The sequence below is a fragment of the Dasypus novemcinctus genome, chromosome 4 (assembly GCF_030445035.2).
Source record: "Dasypus novemcinctus isolate mDasNov1 chromosome 4, mDasNov1.1.hap2, whole genome shotgun sequence".
NCBI classification, from domain to species: Eukaryota; Metazoa; Chordata; class Mammalia; order Cingulata; family Dasypodidae; genus Dasypus; species Dasypus novemcinctus.
Window position 1 is genome coordinate 74,837,159 of NC_080676.1, and position 20,770 is coordinate 74,857,928.

Sequence of the window (20,770 nt, forward strand, 5' to 3'; positions counted from 1 at the left end):
TAATGCAATCAAAGGGCCTCATACCCACAGCAATAGATAAGTTAAAAAAACACAATCTCTTTTTGGGATTCACCAAATTCAAACTGTCACACCCCCTTTTCCTGTTCCCAAAATGTAATGAGCACTGTCTAAGGTCAACTCCTACTCTGAGGAGAGGGGCACATAGAGCAGGGACAAGGCTCCTGCCTAATGAAGGCTCTGCTGGCAGGGTGAGGTCCCAGTCCTGATATTGATGCTCTGACTTCCTCTTCCTTTCACCTGCCCTCCTCCATCACCTACCTCTTTCTGGAACCCAAGACAACCCCTATTCCCTCTCCCAATGTATGGGCCAATCGTATAAGCCCTGCCCACCAGAGAGACCCAGTTCTACCTTTCAGGAGTGAGCAATCATGTGCCCTTAGCCTGGAATAAGGTTTGCAAGGTGTTCCTGAGGGAAACAAGGGTAGGAGAGTTGTGAAACTGTGTCCTCAAGTGTGGGGTGACAGAGTGACTTTGACCCCAAACATTGAAGGGGCTCAGGGAAGAAGGAGAGCTGGGGCGGGCGGGAAGCTGTGGCTTTAGAGAGCAAGATTGAGGTCTAAAGGATGAATGGAATCTATTTGGGTCTGTATTAGTCAGCCAAAGAGGTGCTGATACAAAATACCAGAAATCTGTTGGCATTTATAAAGGGTATTTATTTGGGGTAGAAGCTTACAGTCACTGGTCCATAAAGCATAAGTTACTTCCCTCACCAAAGTCTATTGCCATGTGTGGGAGCAAGATGGCTAGTGACATCTGCAAGGGTTCAGGCTTCCTCTTCCTCTTAAGTCTCCACGGTCCCAGCTTCTTCCAGTATCAGCCGTAGACTGGGATAAGTCTCATCTCTCTCCCAGGGCTCATTTCTCTCTGGGTCCAGGTGCTCTGCTCTTTCTACAGGGCCAGGTGTAAACTGTCAGGTGAATGGCTCAACTCTCTTCCTGGGGCCTCTGCCTTATCTGATGCAACCTTCTCTTCATGTGTCTGCTTCTCTGTGTATTTACTTTCTGGGGCTCCAGCATTAAAACTCCAAAACCTCCATCATGTTGTTTTCTCTGTGAGTTCCTGCCCACCAAGGGGGCGAGGACTCAACGTCCTACTGACATGGCCCAACCAAAGACTTAATCATAATTTAATCAAGTAAAAGTGAAACCTCTGAATCCAATACAATATAATATGCCCCAAGGAAAAGACTAGTTCTCAAATATAATCCAATATCTATTTTTGGAATTCTTAAACAATATCAAACCGATAAAGGTCCTGAAGAGGTGGGTGTGTGTGGCGGGGGGAGTTTCCAGGTGAATTAGGAGAAGTCCCTTCTTCAACCAGGGCCTTGTATGGTAGAGAGGGGGGATGGAAAATGAGGAGAGAGAGGAGGAGGAGCCAGCCTGACCTGGGTGGTGTTTACCTTCCAGAGTGGCCTCCTGCCCAGACCACCAGGACCCACATTGTCATGAGAATGGCACAGACGGCTCAAGTGCAGGAACTCTTCCACCAAGAAGCCCAGCAGGTAGGCCTTGGTGGTGTGGGGGCCTGTGAGCAATGGGAAGCATTGTGGAGTACTATTTTAAAAATAATTACCCCAGAAATTTATTTTGGTATTCCCTTTCATCAAGAAAATATTATAGCCTATTCTTAAACGTGTGTGTCAGAAAATGTTTGGTAATATATGCAGTGGATTTTGAGTCTTGGATCCCCCTCCACCCCACCACCAACCAGGAGAGATCTTCCGTGAGCAGCCGTAGTGAAGACTCAGATAACATAAACTCTCTTTAGTATTGAATTAAACCAATATAAGAAGGTAAATTTATTTCTGAGAAACTCGTAACTCATATACTGAAACCAACTGGATTTTTTGATTCCCTGATGGCTATAGGGTTTTCTAATTTTACTTTTTATTTTTTTTATCCTCTTATTGTGTTCATTAGTTGTAGTAAATGTTCAACATGTAGGTATGGAAGTGAAGTGACTCCCCAGAAATAGACATTTGACCCGTTAAAAACTAATTTAAAAAACAAAACAAAATACCTTATCAGGTGTTTATTAGGAACTACTGCATCTGGGGTCTTTGCCATTGATGATCACTCAAACTTGAAGTTTTCTCTGTCCCTTGGAATTTCTTATGCTTTGTAGAGAGGGACAGGAGAGTTTCCTGGCATTATAACAGTGAGAATGAGCTCCCCAAGAGAGGAGAGAACCAAATCAAGGCCTCACACACAGCAAGAGAGCAGGATCCAGAAATTGAGTGTTCTGAGCCCAGGGCAGGGGATGGTGAGGACAATGGGATCCAGGCTTGGGATCCTAACTGGCGAGTGGCACCCTCGTCTTGTACCCACGTACATGTGAAAATGCCACATGGTGGCTGGCAGCTGATAGGTGCTCGGGGGTAATGCACCCCTCTCCAGATCAGCCCAGGCTTGTATTTCTGCCCCTCTTTGTACTTAACTCCTGACACCTGGCCCTGGAAGTATTGAAGCCTCTTAGAAAGGAGAGACTGGAGACTCTGAAGAGTTCCTCGAAGATATTTCAGAATCCTTCCCCAGAGCTTTCCACTCCTGGGTGAAAAAGCCCATGGCCACATTGTGTGTGTGTATAAATTATGCTTTTAAAATGTGATTTAATATTGCCATTACACTTTGAAAGGAATTAAAAATTAATGTATTTTCAAAAAGAAACAGATGAGACTATCTTTAAGGATTGTGGGTACATTGGCAAGAAAATTCCCCAAAATCCAAAATCTCATGGCCCCACTCTTCATGTGGGCCAGGACCCTTAGGCTCCTTGCTTTGTTTGAGTCTCACATATATTTAGTCTGACCAGTTTCTTGACATACTTCCTGTGTGTTTCTGTTGGGTGTATAAGATTGTACATGAGTGTTTACATGCTCAACATATGTTTGTGAACTACTTCCTACCTATTGGGCACTGTCTTGGCCGTGAAAAAGATACCCAGATGGAAAAGCAAATTCCTTGTGCCCAGGCAAGCCAAAGGAAGAGCTAAATAAGATGCTCTTGGTTCATTTCTGTGAGAGGGATCTGTTAAGGCTCAACTCTGATCCTTTCTCTCCTACTTAAGATCTTCAGTGGCTCCCCACCTCCACCACCAAGCATCCAAACTCATTAGCCTAGGTCCCCCCAGTCTGCCCCAGCCTGAGTTTCTTGGTGGTCCCTTGTACTGTCCTCTTTGCTTCCCCTCTCTCACCCAACCCACACCATTGCCCAGTCTCTGTGCTTGTCTCTTTCCCCTACAGTTGGTCTTTGCTGATACTTATCACTGTGACTGATTTGTCATTGCAAGGAACCCTCTCACTACCCAATTTATATGTACCTGACATTTATGTGGACATTAAATATCAGTTGACTGACCAAGTGAACAAACAAATAACTACAGTGCAAGATAAATTGCCATTAAGAGCCCTAAGAGAGAGTTGACAAAATGTGAAGGATGGGGAAGCAGATGCGGTTCAGGTGACTGAGCTCCTGCCAACCACGTGGAAGGTCTGTGATTCGGTTCCCAGTGCCCCCTAAAGAAGATATCGAGCTGGTGTGATGGGCAGGCATGGCAAGCTGACACAACAAGAGACACAAGAAGAAAAAAAACATGAGAGATACAACAAAGTAGGAAATGGAGGTGGCTCAAGCAATTAGATGCCTCCCTTCCATATCTGGAGGTCCCAGGTTCCATTCCCTATGCCTCCTAAAGACACAGCACACAACAGGTGCAAACAACGTGGGGGGGGGGGGGGAGAAATAAATAAATGAATTAAATAAATCTTTTAAAAAATTTTTGAAGGGTGCAAAAGCCTCTGTCATCTCCCTCTTCCTTGGTGTCCAATCAAATGTCAAGACCTTTGGTGATTACTTTCTAAACATAATTTAAAATCCGTTCCTTCTTCTGTCTTTCTCCTGCACTGTCTTATCTAGGGCATCATGTCTTGAATGGATTATACATACCCTCCTAACTTCTTTCTTTTTCCACATTGCTAGTGCAGTAATTTTTCTAAAGCACAAATCTCTGCATTTGACTCCGTTGCTTAAAGCCATTCAGTGACTGCTCACTGTCTTCAGAACTGAGTTCAAACTCCATATCTTGGCCCCAAGGCCCTCAGGATATAGCCCAACTTCTCTTGCCTCCTGCAGTATCCTCTCTCACTGTACTTACCCTGTAGTATTGCAACAGGTTGTTTCTTCTAATTTCCTTAAATTGAGTAACATGTTGTATTCATTTCTGTATTCTCATACTTGGTGTAGTGTCTGGCCTATAGAAGAGGCTCAATCAACACTGCCTCTTCCAAACTGAACAGGCCTGGCTGGAGGTTGGGAAGCTGCCATTTGCATTTGGTCTTTAGGTGTTGGTAGAAATGGAGCATATGATGATGGCGGATAATTTCCTATGAACCTCTTTCTACCTTTACTCCAGCCTCAGGAGCCAGGAATTCTGCTAAGAGCTTTTGGGCCTGAGAACTCTGGATTAAGTAGGCAGCATCCAGTGGGAAGACAAGCTGTGGGTGTCACGCCAAATCCAGTTCACATCTGCTCTTCTCTTGGCCACTGTGACTGGGAGGTAACTCTCAGGAAATCTGGTCAGAGTGGACATGCTTGTGAGTTAGGTAGAGAGGCAGATGAATGGATTTTTTACTTAGTTTTAATAATCTTGAAACCAGATGGGATGGCTGTGGGGTGTGTATGTATGTGTGTGCCCATGCACATGTGTGGGGGCTGCTCAGCGATACGTGGACCAGCTGAGAAGGGCTGTAGAATAAGGGTTAATAAGGTAGGACCACTGGTAATGTGCTGCCTGGGTCCAGTATTTCATTGCTTAAGGCAATTTACTTAACCTCTTTAAGCCTCTATTTTCTCCCTTATAGAATGGCTGTAATAATAGAATCTATCCTAGAGAATTAAGAAGATTAAAGGTGATAATTCCTATAAAAATTTAGGATAGTGCTTGGTGCATAGTAAGCATTCACTAAATGTTGGCTAATAATAAAAATAAGGTGAGGAGTATGTATTTGGACCCTAGAATATGGTATAAATGATTAGAAGGGCCAGTTGGTACATAAGTGCACAACTCAGCCTAGTAAAGTCAGGCAGAAGACCTAAGGCAGGAGTCACGAATCCAGAATGATTCCATGGCCAAAAACAGAATATGGGACATTGACCTAGTTTCTTTCAGCCAATGGCATGTGTGTTTGGGGAAGCAGGCAGCAGGAGGCAGGCTGTTCAAGATTAAGACTAGACTCTGAGGTAGCCATGGCAGCAGCACTGGGGGCACGCGGGGCGACGTGGCGCCTGTTCGGGCTGCTGTGGGCCTGGGCCCCAAGCCTTGCGGCCGTGTCAGCAGATGCTCACTGGTTGAGTAGAGAAGAGGAACCAGGTTATATTTGACCTTAAAGCAGCAGGATGGTTGGAATTAAGTGAGAGAGGTGCCATTTACAAAGAATTCTCATTTAAAAATTTTAATCAGGCATTTGGCTTTATGTCCCAAGTTGCCCTACCAGCAGAGAAGATGAATCATCACCCAGAATGGTTCAATATATACAACAAGGAGGTACCCGGGATTGTACCCAGGGCTTCATATGTGGGAAGCAGGTGCTCAACCACTGAGCTGCAACTGCTCCCCCAATTTTTAAACTCTACAGGTCCAGATAACTCACCTCACACGACTGCAGTGGACTGACCAAAAGGGATGTGAAACTGGCCCAGTTTATTGAAAAAGGAGCTCTTTCTGTATGATTTCTTCCAAAATGCATGCAAAATCTTATCCACATCTTATTTGAAGGTAGTATACAATTAGTGCTTCAGTACAAAATTATTTAAACTTGAGCATGGGGTATTTTTCGTTACATTTAATCACAGACATAAAGTAAACCAATCCAAGTAATTATATTACTAATATTCAAGAAGAGAAGTGGCATTCTTAAAGATCAAAAATTAAGATGAGGGGCAGATAGTCACACATTTTGTAACTCAGTAACCAAGAAGTTATGGTGACTTTACCATAGGCCTTGTGTTGGAGAGTAGTTACAAGGTGGAAAAAGAGTCATGCATTCTCCAGGCAAAGGATTCTAGATATCTTTGATCACAATTCTGATGGAGCTGAAGTTGATCTGAACTTTAGCTGCTCTTGCTTCTTAGTTTATTGGATTATAAAAGTCACAAAAGTTTGGAGAGCGATCTTGGTATGTTTTATCCTCACAAGCTTCTTGACTATGGTTTCCAGGAAGGTGCGACAGTAAAAGGATACTCTGTCACAGTGACCTTGCCAAGTCCTTATTTGACTCACCGAGTTTAGGGGAAATTCACATCATTTACATGTTGTGGCCCCGGAACGGATGGGTCTGTAGACACTGAGCCAGAAACACCTTCAATATTAATTAGTCCTTTAATGAGCGATACTTATTCTGTGACAGGAGTTAAATGGAATATAAGTAATTTCGTTGTAAAAGTTTCAGTTACAGTGTTCTTTGAAGGAACTCAGGAATGTACTTACTGATGAAATTATAATCTAGCTTAAAATAATTTTTATATCCATCCAAGGAACATTTGTTAGTCCCTTGAAGCATTATGGTATAAGGATTTGGTAGGAGTCATCTTTGTAACCCATCTCATTTCAGAGGCCAGAAAAATCACTGTATGTTACAACAATCAAACCGTGCCCTCTCTCACACGCTGCTCCTGCCTGAGACCTGAGGAACCACATAGGAACATGCCGGGAGGCTGAGCCCTCTGCAGCCAGGTCTTGGCTGGTTCTGTTGGCTCAGCCAGTTTGGCCTGTGGCTATAGAGTGTACAGCCCTCACGAGTGCCAGGGGACCCCGGGCTTCGACATTAGAACCTCTACTTCTTTGAGAGAATTATTTTCAAAGGAAAAGTCAAAATGGTGTGTGTTTGTAAACTCTTTCCTATCTTATAAATTTGGGAGACTTTATTTTAAAAACTGTATTACCAGTGATATTTTAGTTCATGCCTCAATGTGAACTTTTTAAACATGAAAAAGTTTCCTCATTCAAAAGTAGAGTGAATTGTACACTGAAGCCCTATGTACTAATCACTCAGATTTCACAATTACCAAGATTTTCCCCCCAGTTGCCTCAGATACCCCCCTTTTCCTTTTTCTTTGCTAAAGCAAATATTGAAAAGCAAATCCTAGATAGCAGATCGTTTCACCTCCTATATCCTTCTGTAAGCATCTACAGAAATATGGTCATTTTCTTACATAAACCACAATTCCATTATCACACCTAACAAAATAAACCAGGATTCCTTGGTATTATCTAATACTCAGCCAAATTACCCTGAAGGTCAAGAATGCCTTTGTACATAACGTCTGTTCCAGTCAGGATCCATATGAAGTCCATCCGTCACATCTGACTGATGTATCTCTTTAATTTCTCAATCCAGAGTAAGCCCCCTTCTCCCCACTTTCTCCCATGGCATTGACTTGCTTTAAAAATGGAATCATTTGTGTTGCAGAACGTTTCACCTTCTGGATTTGGCTGTTTATTTATTTAACTTGTTTCATTCTACCCTGAATGGAGCCCTTTCCCCCTATTTTTTTTTTTTCAGAAGATGTTTATTTTATCCCATGTGGAAATTTATACCTATATATGGAAATATAAACACTGTTTTTCTAAGCAGTTAAAGACATTTGTTATAATAAATAACAGAAACAAACAAAAAAAGAGACTAGAGACATGATTACTGCATATAGGGCAGGTTGGGGGAATAGATGAAAAAACATGGCAAAATGTTTATGGTTATTGAAGCTGGGTGATTCATACATGAGAGCCCATTATATTGTCTTGTGCTTATGTTTGGGAATTTTCAAAATAAAGTTGTTTTTTTTTTTTAAAAAAAAAAAAAAGGAATGATGCTATCAGGTGCTAGAAAGGCAATATAATTGTGATGTGGCCTGCTCTGAGACCACTGGGAGTGGTGGGGCCTGTGTCCAAAGGAAATCATGCCCCTTCTCTGACTAATACTGTGTTTGCTAAACAAAACACATCCGGACCTTTATTCACCACCTGCCAGGACTTATATAATAAATATGATCTCACCTTCCACCCATTCAACAAATAGTCATTGGAGCAGACTTTTGAACAGAGTAGCATTTGAGATAAACGTTTCCCTGAGAGCAAAGTGCTACGTGGCTTCTTGGTTTTACAGGGCAGGAGAAAAGCCTAGGGCACAAACCCCCTACCTGCCAACTAGCCAAGAACATTAAGAGAAGACTGGGAGATGAAAGTACCTGGAAGAGCTAGTGCTCCTGAGTGCTTCCTGCCAGGATCGCGCATTTGGTGTTCATTTATTAAATTCATTTGCTCTCCCTGACTTGATTCTGTGTTTTTCAAGAGCACAGACAGTGTCTTAAATCGATTTGTTTCCACAGAATAGGTGCTCAAAGGATGGTACAGCAATCTAGATATTCAGTAACATCCTTTCTAAGCCTGAAACTCTGTGGCTCTCTGGAGAACTAGGACATAAATGGTGGGAATCTGAGATGTCCTGGCAAAGGACAAAGAGGGAAAAGGGAGAACTTTGAAGCTAAATGGAAGGGTCTTGACGGGGCCCGGGTGGGGCAGTTTCTTTGAGGAGGGCAGTGAGTGATGGAGGCATGAGTGATGCGGAAGGGGCTGGAGTCTGTGTGGGTGATCCAAAGAGGAGGACCAGATCCTTTCTAGGCCTAGCCTAAACCCTGGCCACCACTAATCTGCTTTCTGTCTCTGGACATTGCATGTAAATGGAATCCCATAATATGAGACCTCTTTTGCGTGGCATCTTTTACTTAGCATAATGTTTTCAGGGTTTGTCCACATTGTAGCATGTGTTAATAATAGTACTCCATTACTTTTGATGGCTGAATAATATTTCACTGTATGGATATAACACATTTTGTTTGTCCATTCATCAGTGATGGACATTCGGGTTGTTTCTAACTGTTGGTTATTGTGAAGAGTGCTGCTATGAGCGTTTGTGTACAAGGATTTGTTTGAGTGCTTGTTTTCATTTCTTTAGGGGATATACCTAGTTATGGAATTATTGAGTCGTATCTTAATTCTATGTTTAACTTTTTAAAGAACCACCAGTTTTCCATAGTGGCTACACCCTTTTACATTCCCACAAGGATTGTACAAGAGTTCCAAATTTTCCACAACTTCATCAACACTTGGTATTGTCCATCTTTTTAATAGTAGCTGTCCTGGTATGTGTTAAATAGTATCTCATTGTGGTTTTGATTTTAATTTTCCTATTGGCTAATGATTTCGAACCTCTTTTCTTGTGCCTGATGGCCATTTGTACATCTTCTTTGGAGAAATGTCTCTTTAAGTCCTTTGTCCATTTTTTAATTGGCTTGCCTTTTTGATGTGGAATATGCGTGTGGTTTTAAAGACATGCTGAACTTCTGGCAAGGGCGAGTCTTGTGGTATGGTTTGGTGGTAGATGTAAACCTAGTTTCTCACTGCACTACTAGCTGTTCCTGGGCCACTGACAAATTTCTCTTTCCGCAAACTGAGATGGGAGAGCATACCTGATTTTCAGGGTTTTTATGAGTTTAAATGAGATGCCAGATGTGGTCTGGCCCAGTGCATATAACATGGTAAGCACTGAATAAAATGCATGTTCAATGACTGGACAAAGGAAACCTTAAATTGAAACCCAGTGGATTAGGTTGTTTGTGGAATGTGGGACCAGAAAGCTAAGAAGCTAAGGAGCTTAGGTTCATTGCTTGTCTTGCCAGTTATGGGACAGAAAAGGACTGTGACAAGCATGGTGTTTCAGGAAGATTAAGCTGCTAGGAAAAATCAGGTAGCCTGATAGAGGAAGAGAAAGCAAGTACGCATGTTATTTGAAGTCCAGCAGAATCAAATGCTTCTAGTTTTGGGAATAGGGAGAAAATTCAGTTCAGTTTAACAGGTATTTTTGTCTCTTCTTGCCAGGATCCCCTGCTACTATTAGAGATATTAAAGGAAATAATAAAAGGGCATAAATCTCTCAATTCCTTTGAAATATGGATTCCTTCCAGCTAATTTGAGTCTTTGTCTTCCTTCTCCCAGGATTGGGTGGTCTAAAGGGAAGTTATGTCATGCTATGGCACGGGTACAAGTCACCAAAATTAGCAGAGTAGCAGCTGACTCATACATACTCTTTCTTCTTCATCCAACAAGAGTGGATTCTTAAGGATCCTGTTCTAGAAAGTGTGTGTGCTAAAGTCTGGCTGGTCTGAGTTAATCACCCTAGAAAAAAAGCCCAGTGCAGGTGCAGAGAGCAGATGCCCCATCAGACCTGTGGCATCTGACCCACGTGTGGGAGGAGGTATCCCCAGGTATCTGAGGCCCCCTTGGGTTCCAGCGTGTGACCCACCTCTGACCCTGCTCCTTACCTGCCTATACAACACCCTGGCACTGCCTGTCTTCCTGCTCCTCTCTTTCTCTACTCACTTATCTCTTTCCCTTGCTCTTTCCCCATCTTCTCCTTCTCAATATACTGGCTTACCTCAGTATGTTTATATAGAGAAATGAAATGTGATATATCCATATAGTGGCATATTATTTAGCTATAAAAACGACATAGTAAGAGAGGCAAGAGAGTCTGGTCGATTTGGGGGCAGTGGTGAACAGGGAGATAGTACCAGCAGGAGCAGCAGATAGAACTGAACGAGTTAAGAGACAGAGGGGTCCTGGGCGATCCTCGGGCCCAGTTCCCTTGCTTAGCATGTCAGGAAAAGAGTCCAGAGATGTTGAATGACTTGCCCAAAGACATATGTGAAGAGAGGCACAGCCAGACTGCCACCAAGGCTATTGACAAAGCTCTAGGTTGATCTCAATGCATCTTATCTTTAGGTTATATTATAATTTTGAGCATTAGTGTTAGGCTTCACTGAAAAAGCTTTGCTCTTATTTTCTGCATCATTATTAGCCACTGTACAGTCAAGAGCAGACTTGTATTTTTATTATGCATTTTTCAGAAGTGTTTTAGCATTTTTGAAAAGCCTATATGCAAAATGAGCCTTGGCAACCACATGCTAGGCAATAACTATTGCTTTACTAGTATGCAGAGAAATGATTGCAACTGAGGAGAAAGGAAAAGGGAACTCACCCCTTCTCGTTAACTCATCCTTCTGTAGATAAAGAAGCTGGGGTCCAGAATGTTTGAGTGGAAGAGCAGGACTCACATCTGGGACTTGCAGAGCTGTGACCCGAGTCCTCTCTCTCCCTTCCTGGCTGAGGCAGAGGCAGAGGTAGAGGCAGAGGCAGAGGCAGAAGCAGACCAAGGATTAGGGTTATACAATTTGGGGAGGAGCTTTATTTAAGAAAAAGAGCACAAATTCCAAATACAAAATTAGGTAGAGGCTTTTGAAGGGGTGCAATGAAAGTGAAGGGCCTTGAAATGAAGCTACCTCTGTCTCTGGTCCCTGGACAGACCAACTTTTCAGAGGTAGCAGAAGAAAAGAGACTTATGGTCCTGGGGACTATAGGAGAGAAGGAAGGAAACAACAAAGATTGGTCCCAGGATCGAGATGTGTCTGTGACAGTTCATGAGGATACCTCCATTCTCTCCTGCCTTTTCTTCCTTGCCCATTTTCTAGCCAGGTTTGTTGCTTAACTTGAATTCTGCATATTTTTATACATAGAAAGGGACATTTCCTCAATAAAGGTATCCTAGAAAGTGGAATGAAAGTGATTCTTCACTGAAATGAATTAGGTAAAGTTCTGCCTAAATGCAAATCAATGGCCTAGGTGACTTCAAAATGTCTTACTGCCTTAGCCTACATTTCATCCAAGGCCAGATATATAAAAAATGCCATCTTAGCCATCATTTAATGGAGTGGGGTTTGCGAGGAGAATCCTCAATGACTGAAGTACTATTCTCGTAATTTGAGTACAGTGTCACTAGGTGGTGCCTGTGGACTCTGGTCTGATGGGGTTGAAGGTCCTGTCTTCCTATAGGAGTGGATAGCAGTTTTAGCTTCCTTTTCCATTCATTTCATACCTTTTCTTCAGGAGGACAGTTTAAACACTGGCTAGCTCTGTGGTCATAAAACAATATCAAATTTAGTAAGCATAACCGAGTATATCAGTATCTCTTTTTGCTCTTCAGTCATGGTAAAGTACAATTTAATCTGATCCTTAAAATTGTTTATTTTCCTCCTGAGTTTTAATATCTTCATCAAAAAGCTGTGGTAGTTGTAATGATGGTGTGTGCTTTAGAATACCTTGGCATGAAAAGTCTTTACAGATAGTGCCTATTCAGGGTTTGATGTGCTTCTAATAGGACAATATTTTAACATGGTCACTTCTGAGGAGAATGTTCTCAATTTACCATTCCTTTCCTTTTTTTTTTTTTTGGTGTGAGTGTTTTTTTGTTTTTTGTTTTCTCTGTATGAGCAGGCATAAAGAAATAGAAAAGTATAATGGTGGTCTATGTAAAAACTCCCTGATGTTCTTTTCCTAATCTCCAGATAGCTGCTAGGTCACATCCACTGTCCTTATCACCAGTTAGAGGGTTTAGATGTTTACCGATTAAATTGAAGCAGTGGTGGCCTAACAAAGCTCACAAAGCCAAATATTTATATCTGATCTAGATGATAAACTTGTAACATGAATCCCAGTATTCACAGAATTTAACTTAAAAGAAAACAGAAGACCACGACTCATTTTGAGTTCCTTTCTCTTTTTATTTTAGGTATTTGTCATTAAAGAACAACACAAAATGAAAAACAAATTATAGTTTCTTTTTCAAAAGATACACAAATTTTAAGGTAGGTGTTAATTTTCACAAAAGGCCTTTAGGTAATCATTTATTTTCAATATATTTAAAATGTTATTCAAACCACTGGCCTTTTTTTGTGAATCCATCTGCTATGTAAAATGAAGTACAGCTATAAACAGGATTAATAATTCCAGGTCAGCAAACCATAACCCCCCATACTATTTTTTAATTATTTCTAATAATGTAATAATTTTTCTTTAAGTAAAAATAACAGTATTTTTATCATAAAAATAATACATGCATGCAGTTTTTTTAAAATGCAAACAGTATAGATGATAAAAAAACAAAAGTTTTCTTCCTCTACTATGGTTTCTGTTTGACTTTTTTTCCCCTCTAGTGGTTATTATTATAATTTTAAGCAATACATTTTACCTCAATTTCTTGGTGAAGTTATCAATTTACTATCAGTTTATCTATTGCTTCCTGATATTAAAAAAAATGGGACATTGGCACACATGCTCTTCTTTCCATAACTATCATTTCATTAAAATTTTTTGTTAGTTGGATTATTATTTTTACATTGTCAAGCATGAACATTTTCATGCTTGTCACAGTTGACTATAAAAATCTTAAACCAATAAACAGCATTTACAATAATGAGATTGTGGGGGGGGGGTGTGTATTTAACTAAATAGCCAGGTGATGTCATTGCATGATTTTAAGTCATTGAAGCTTTGCTGCATGAAGAAGAATCTTCTAAACAAGAAGGTCTTAATTTCTTTCGAGTTTTCTTTGATTCTTCTGGGTCTTAGACAACTTCTACTGGTGTTTCTTATATCCGATTGATTTTTATCAAGTACTTCAAAAACATTTTGCAACAGATTGAGTACGGAAGTAGATATGAGAATTGAGCTGTTTTCTATCAAGCTAACCATTAAGATCTGCAAAAATACATAACAATGACTTTTTTCACTAAATTTGTTTTTGTTTTGGAATACAGTTATTTTTCATGGAAAAACCCACTTTTTTTTGAGTCATTTCCATGGAAGTAGGAAAGTGCTTATTCTGCCATCTTAAAAGAGATGTATAATGTCACTTTCTGAAGCACATTTTATCCATTCATTCAACTAATTCACATTTAGTAAGTACCTGCTCCATGTTGGTACAAGAGTGAACAGACTATGTTATTTTTTAAAAAATTTTTATTTTGAAATACTTTAGAACTTATAGAACAGATACAAAGTAATACAAACCCCAGGCAGACAACTCCAACTTACCTCTATCTCCCCAGATCCCTAGATCCACCAATTTTCATATTTGCCATACTTGATGTAACATTCTATCAACTCATCCATCTATTTATCTGTCTTGACAGATAAATAGATTCATTTTCTGCACACTTGAGTGTAGGTTGTATACATCATGCTCCTTGAACACTTAATAGTGCCATGTACATTTCCTAAGAGCAAAGATATCGACTTATTAGCCACCTTACAGGCAACAATCAAGTTTAAGAAAGGTAACATTGATATCAAGCTTTTGATTTATATTCCAAATTTTTGTATGTCCCAGTAATTTCCTTTTGAGCTTTTTTTCCTCCCTCATTAGATCCCATCCAGGATTACATATTACATTTAACTGTCATTGTCTGTTTAGTTCTTTTTTTTTTTAAAAATGATTGTGGAAATATACATTCAACAAAAACTTTCCCATCTCAACTCCTCCCAAGCAAACCATTCAGAGGGATTAATCACATTCACAATATTGCCATACCCTCATCATGTTCCACTACTAAAACTTTCCCTTCTCCCCAAACAGAAACCCTACAAGAATTAGTCAGTTAATCCCCCATTTTCCCTGCCCCTCCCCCATGCAGGAAAATAGAGAATCCTTTACTCTTATTTTCTGACTTTGTGAGCTTGCGTATTTTCCATTTTATCTTTTTTCATTTTTATTATCTTTTTTTTTTACATAAATCACACAAAAACTTACATTAAAAAGTATAAGAGGTTCCCATACCCCACTCCCCACACCCCCACTCCTCCCATATTGACAACTTCTTTCATTAATGTGGTACATTCATTGCATTTGATAAGTACATTTTGGAACACAGCTACACAGGATGGGTTATAGTTTATGTTGTAGTTTACACTCTCTCCCAGTCCATTCACTGGTTATGGCAGATGTCCTGCATCTGTCCCTGCAATATCATTCAGGACAACTCCAAGTTCCGAAAATGTCCCCATATCACACCTCCCTTTCCCTCTCCCTGCCTTCAGCAACTCCCCCGGCCACTGTCTTCACATCAGTGATACAGTTTCTTCTATTGCTAGAGTCACAGTAATTCTATAGTAGAATATCAGTAAATCCATTCTAATCCATATTTTATTCCTCCGTCCTGAGGACCCTAGGATGGTGATGCCCACTCTACCTCTAAACCAAGAGGGGCTTAGATCCCACATGACTAAAGGATGGATTTCTCCTGCTTGCAGCTGTAGACTCTCAGTTCCCTGGTTCCATTATTTTCTTTGTACTTAACCATGGGGCTTGAATTTAACACAATAAATCTATAATAATCTCATTAGCTTAGATACCAACCTAATTTTAATAGCATACACAAATTATGTTCCTGTACTTCTCCATTCCCCTACCTTTATGTAGTTATTGTTGCAAACTACACGTTTATATATTATTAGTCCCAAACTACTGATTTATCATTGCATTTATGCATTTGCCTTTTAGATCCTGTAGGAAGTAAAAAGTGGAGTTAAAAACCAAAAATACAGTAGTACTGGCATTTATGTTTACCTATGTCGTTATCCTTACCAAAGATCTCTGTTTCTTCATGCAACTTCAGTCTATTGTCAATTGTCATTTCCTTTCAATCAATCTCTTAAGCATCTCTTATAGGGCTGGTCTGTGACGAGAGACTCCCTCAGCTTTTGTTTATCCAGTAATGTCTTCATCTTTCCCTTATTTTTGAAGAAGAGGTTTGTTTGATATCGAATTATTGGCCGGTAGTATTTTGCATTTGGCCCTTTAAATAGTTAATCCTACCACCTTCTTGCCTCCATGGTTTCCAATGAGAAATTGGCATTAAATCTTGTTGAGGCTCCCCTGTATTTGATGTCCTGCTTCTCATTTGTGGCTTTCAGAATTTTCTCTCTTTTTTTTTTTTAAGATTTATTTTTTATTTATTTCTCTCCCCTTCCCACCTCTCTCCCCTCCCCCCCCAGTTGTCTGCTCTCTCTGTCCACTCGCTGTGTATTCTTCTGTGACCGCTTCTATCCTTATCAGCGGTACCGGGAATCTGTGTTTCTTCTTGTTGCGTCATCTTGCTGTGTCAGCTCTCCGTGTGTGCGGCGCCATTCCTGGGCAGGCTGCACTTTCTTTCGCGCTGGGCGGCTCTCCTTACAGGGCGCACTCCTTGTGCGTGGGGCTCCCCTACGTGGGGGACACCCCTGCGTGGCACGACACTCCTTGCATGCATCAGCACTGCGTGTGGGCCAGCTCCACACGGGTTGAGGCCTGGAATTTGAACCGCAGACCTCCCATGTGGTAGGCATATGCCCCATCCATTGGGCCAAGTCCGCTTCTCTCAGAATTTTCTCTTTATCTTTGGCATTCAATAGTTTAATTATAATATGTAATAGTATTGGTCTGTGATGCTGAGGTTTCTGTTCCTTAAGCTTGCATCTAGCTAGCGTTATGAGAACTTTTCTTGAATGCCAGGAGATAACAAAAGAAGAGGAAAGAAAGGAAGGAGAAGGAGGAAGAGGAAGAGGACAGAAAGAAAACACCTTTCCTGGTCTTTGCAGATTGACCTGTGCAAGTGCTCTCCTTCAAGGCTTATCCGTACAATGAGTTTAGAGAATAGATCCAGGCCAAAGTGTAAGGACCTCTCTGATCCTTTCTGTGCATGCCTCTTGTCCTGGGCATGCACATGTGGTCCTAGGACTTCCCTTATTTACAGGGATATAATTGTCCCTTGTTCCCTAGGAAACACTTTTTTTCACAGCCCAGGCCCTGCACAGTAGGCCTACAACCAGCAATCCCTGGCTTCGAGGAGCATGACTTCACTGCTCTCCCATAGCTCTGTAGGAGAGCCCAGGGAACCACTTTCTATAGCAGGGAAACTTCTGGGATGGCAAAGCCTGCAATGACAGACTACCAGACAGACTTAGCCAGACATACGTGCTCCCAGTTATGTGTACAAGAGTTACTCATCTCCTCTGGAACTGAGACCAGAGATCCATACTGGGAATGTGGGCTTCTAGCTGTGAGAGAATGGAGGAAGGGCCAGCCAGGGTGCCATGAGATTCTACCACTTTTCCCCCCCAGAGTTTAGGACTTTTTATTTGTTCTAAAGTCACTGAAGCAAAAATCATGATAAAACATTCTGCTTTCCTTTACACACCCCAACACACAAAAAAACTATTTTTGGGAAAAAAATGGTTTTGTACAGGGGACGAAACTTAATATAAATTCAAAACTTACCACTTTTTAAGTTGCCTTTTTCTTAATTTGGCTCTTGCCCTGTTACTGCAATCCTTGAACTATTTTCTGGTGCTTTGAGAAAGGTATTTCTGCCATTTCTTGCTGGTTGTTCAAAACCTCTGTAGGGGAATGGTGTCCTGAAGCTTCTTACTCTGCCGTACCTTGATCAGTGCCTTTTATTTTATTGTATTTTTACTTAAAAGTATCTGGACTTCCTCTTCTTTCCCCTGCCCCCCCCATAACTTTTATTAAAGTTGTATGTATTTTTAAATTTAAGTTTTGCTAAAACTTCACTCTCAGAAAAAGTTGCAATAGTACAAAGAACCCCCATATGCTCTTTACTTGATTAACCATTTGTTAATATTTTGCTTTATCATCTGCTTTCCCTTCTTCTTCCTTTATCTCTCTTTCTATTTATTCTTAAACCATTTGAAAGTAATTTGCACATGCATATCTTTTATACCTAAATACTTCATAGTGTATTTCCTAAGAACAAGAATTTTCTTTTTCCTAACTAGAGTATATTTATGGGGATCAGGAAATTTAACATTGATGCATCCTATTTAATCTATACTTCCATATTGAAATTTTGCCAGTTTTCACACTAATATCCTATAGCTTTTTTTTTTGTGGTTCGGGATCCAATCCAGAATCATACTTTCCATTTAATTGTAATGTCTCCAGTCTTCTTTAATCTGGAACAGACTTTTTAAAAAGTCTTTCATGACCTTGGCATTTTTTGAAGTACTCAAGCCAGTTATCTTATAGAACGTCCCTCATGTCCCTGGTTTGGGACATGATTCCTGATGATTAGATTTAGGTTTTGTATTTTTGGCATCATATCAGGTGGTACCTGATTTCTGTTTGTTCTATTCTCAGTGATCTTAACTTTGATTACATAGTTAATAGGTGTCCTCTAGGTTATTCCACTGTGAAGTTACTAGCTTTCCCCTTGTAATTAATAAATCATTTGTACTTTGAGAATATGTAAATAGCCTGTTCCTCATCAGTCTCTGATACCCACCCTGTCTTTAACATCCATTGATGATTCTCAGTAGAATCAGTTAGAGACTTTGTTTCTGTGAATTTGCTTATTCTAGACACCTCATATGAGTGGAAGTGTATAATATTTGTCCTTTTGTGTCTGGCTTATTTAACTTAGCATAATGTTAACAGCTCATCCGTGTTGTCACATGTATCAGAATTTCATTTTTTTTTTTTTAAGATTTATTTTTTATTTTTATTTATTTCTTTCCCCTTCCCCCCAACCAGTTGTCTGCTCTCTCTGTCCATTCGCTGTGTGTTCTTCCGTGACCACTTCTATCCTTATCAGTGGCACTGGGAATCTGTGTTTCTTTTTGTTGTGTCATCTTGTTGTGTCAGCTCTCCGTGTGTGTGGTGCCATTCCTGGGCAGGCTGCACTTTTTTTTGCGCTGGGCTGCTCTCCTTACGGGGCGCACTCCTTGTGCTTGGGGCTCCCCTATGTGGGGGACTCCCCTGCATGGCATGGCACTCCTTGCACACATCAGCACTGTGCATGGGCCAGCTCCACATGGGTCAAGGAGGCCTGGGGTTTGAACCGCGGACCTCCCGTGTGGTAGGCAGACACCCTATCCATTGTGCCAAGTCTGCTTCCCTTCATTCCTTCTTATGGCTGAATAATATTCCATTGTATGGCTATACCACATTTTGTTTATCATTTTATCTGTTGATGGAAGTTGGTTGTTTCCACCATGGCTATTGTGAATAGTGGTACTATTAACCTAAGTGTACAAGTATGTGTTTGAGACCCTGGTTTCAATTTTTGGGGCTGTATACCTAGAAGTGAGCTTGCAGGGTCATACATTAATTCTATATTAAACCTTTTGAGGAACCACCAAACTGTTTTCCCTAGCGGCTACCACATTTTACATACCCACCAGCAAGGCATGAGACTTCCAGTTTCACACATTGTCACTGTCCCTTGTTTTTATCCAGTTTTTTGATAATAGCCATCCTAGTAGGTGTGAAGTAGTTGAAGTGGTATTTCCTTGTGGCTGGTTTATATTTCTCTAATGACCTGTGATGTTCAGCATCTTTCCATGTGTTTATTGGCCATTTGTATGTCTTCTCTGGAGAAATATCTAAGTGCTTTGCCCATCTTTTAATTGGGTTGTTTGTTTTTTTGTTGTTGAGTTGTAAGACTTCTTTATATCTTCTGAATCTTAATCCCTTGTTAAATATGTGATTTGCAACTCTTTTCTCCCATTTTGTGGGACCTGTTTTCACTCTCTTGATAGTGTCTTTTGATATACAACAGTTTATTTTGATGAAGTCTCACGTATATATTTTTTCTTTTGTTGCTTCTGAGTTTAGTGTCATGCCTAAAACACCATCACCAAGTCCAAGGTCATGAAGATTCCCCCTATGCTTTCTCCTAAGAGTTTTATACTTCTAGCTGTTAAATTTAGATATTTAATCTGTTTTAAGTTAATTTTGGTATATGGTAAAAGGTAAGGGTCTAGTTTCATTACTTTGTATTTGGATGCCTGGTTTACCCACCACCATATATTGAAAAGACTATTCTTTCCACCTTGTATGGCCTTGGTACCCTTGTTGAAAATCAATGGACCACATATGTAAGGGTTTATTTCTGGGCTTTCTATTCTATCCTATTGGTCTCTATGTCTATCCTTATGCCAGTACCACACTGTTTTAATCACTGTAGCTTTGTGGTGAATTTTGAAATCAGGAATGTGATTCCTTCAATGTTGTTCTTTTCCAATTTTGTTTTGGCTATTTGGGTTCCCTTGAAATCTTACGAGTTTTAGGATGGGTTTTTCTATTTCTAGGAATAAATTAAAACAACCTCTGGAATTACATTGAATCTGTAGATTGCTTTGGTTGCTTTGGGCAGTATTGCCTACATAAGCATTTTTATTTATTTTAAAAGATTTATTTTATTTGTTTCTCTACCCTTCCCCAATCTCCTGTTATCTGCTCTCTTGTGTCCATTTGCTGTATGTTCTTCTGTGTCCACTTGCATTCTTGGTGGCACCGGGAATCTGTGTCTCTTTGTTGCATCATCTTGCTGTGTCAGTGCTCCGTGTGTGTGGCGCCATTCCTGGGTGGGCTGTGCTTTTTTTGCTCAGGGTGGCTCTCCTTGCAGGGCGCACTCCTTGCACGTTGGGCTCCCTTATGTGGAGGACACACCTGTGTGGCATGGCACTCCTTGCACACATCAGCACTGCGTGTGGGCCAGCTTATCATACAGGCCAGGAGACCCTGGGTTCAAACCCTGGACCTCCGATATGGTAGGCAGATGCTCTATCAGTTGAGCCACATCTGCTTCCCGAACATTTTTAAATGAATGGAATATTGGCTGATCCACTGAAGCACCAAGAAGAATAAACCTCTTGTAATTGATTTTAACTATTAACTCAGGTAAAGGGTGTTAGGGTCTGTGTTACTCTCCTTTGTGTGTTAAATTCAGGTGGACTTCCTGTGGTGGCCTGAGTCCTACCCTTTTGCCAAGGAGGCTGGGAAGTTCTCATGTAGGTGACCATT

At 40.7% G+C, this 20,770-nt stretch overlaps 1 protein-coding gene across 1 annotated transcript in view; it reads left to right on the forward strand.

The window, feature by feature from the left end:
• SLC12A8 (solute carrier family 12 member 8) overlaps positions 1-20,770 on the forward strand; it is a 201,031-nt gene that overhangs the window by 1,442 nt on the left and 178,819 nt on the right. The window contains exon 2 of the mRNA XM_004465818.4: positions 1,431-1,525. Coding sequence (XP_004465875.1) covers positions 1,469-1,525 — 57 coding nt within the window. The 5' untranslated portion in view covers positions 1,431-1,468. The remainder of the gene's footprint in view (positions 1-1,430; positions 1,526-20,770) is intronic.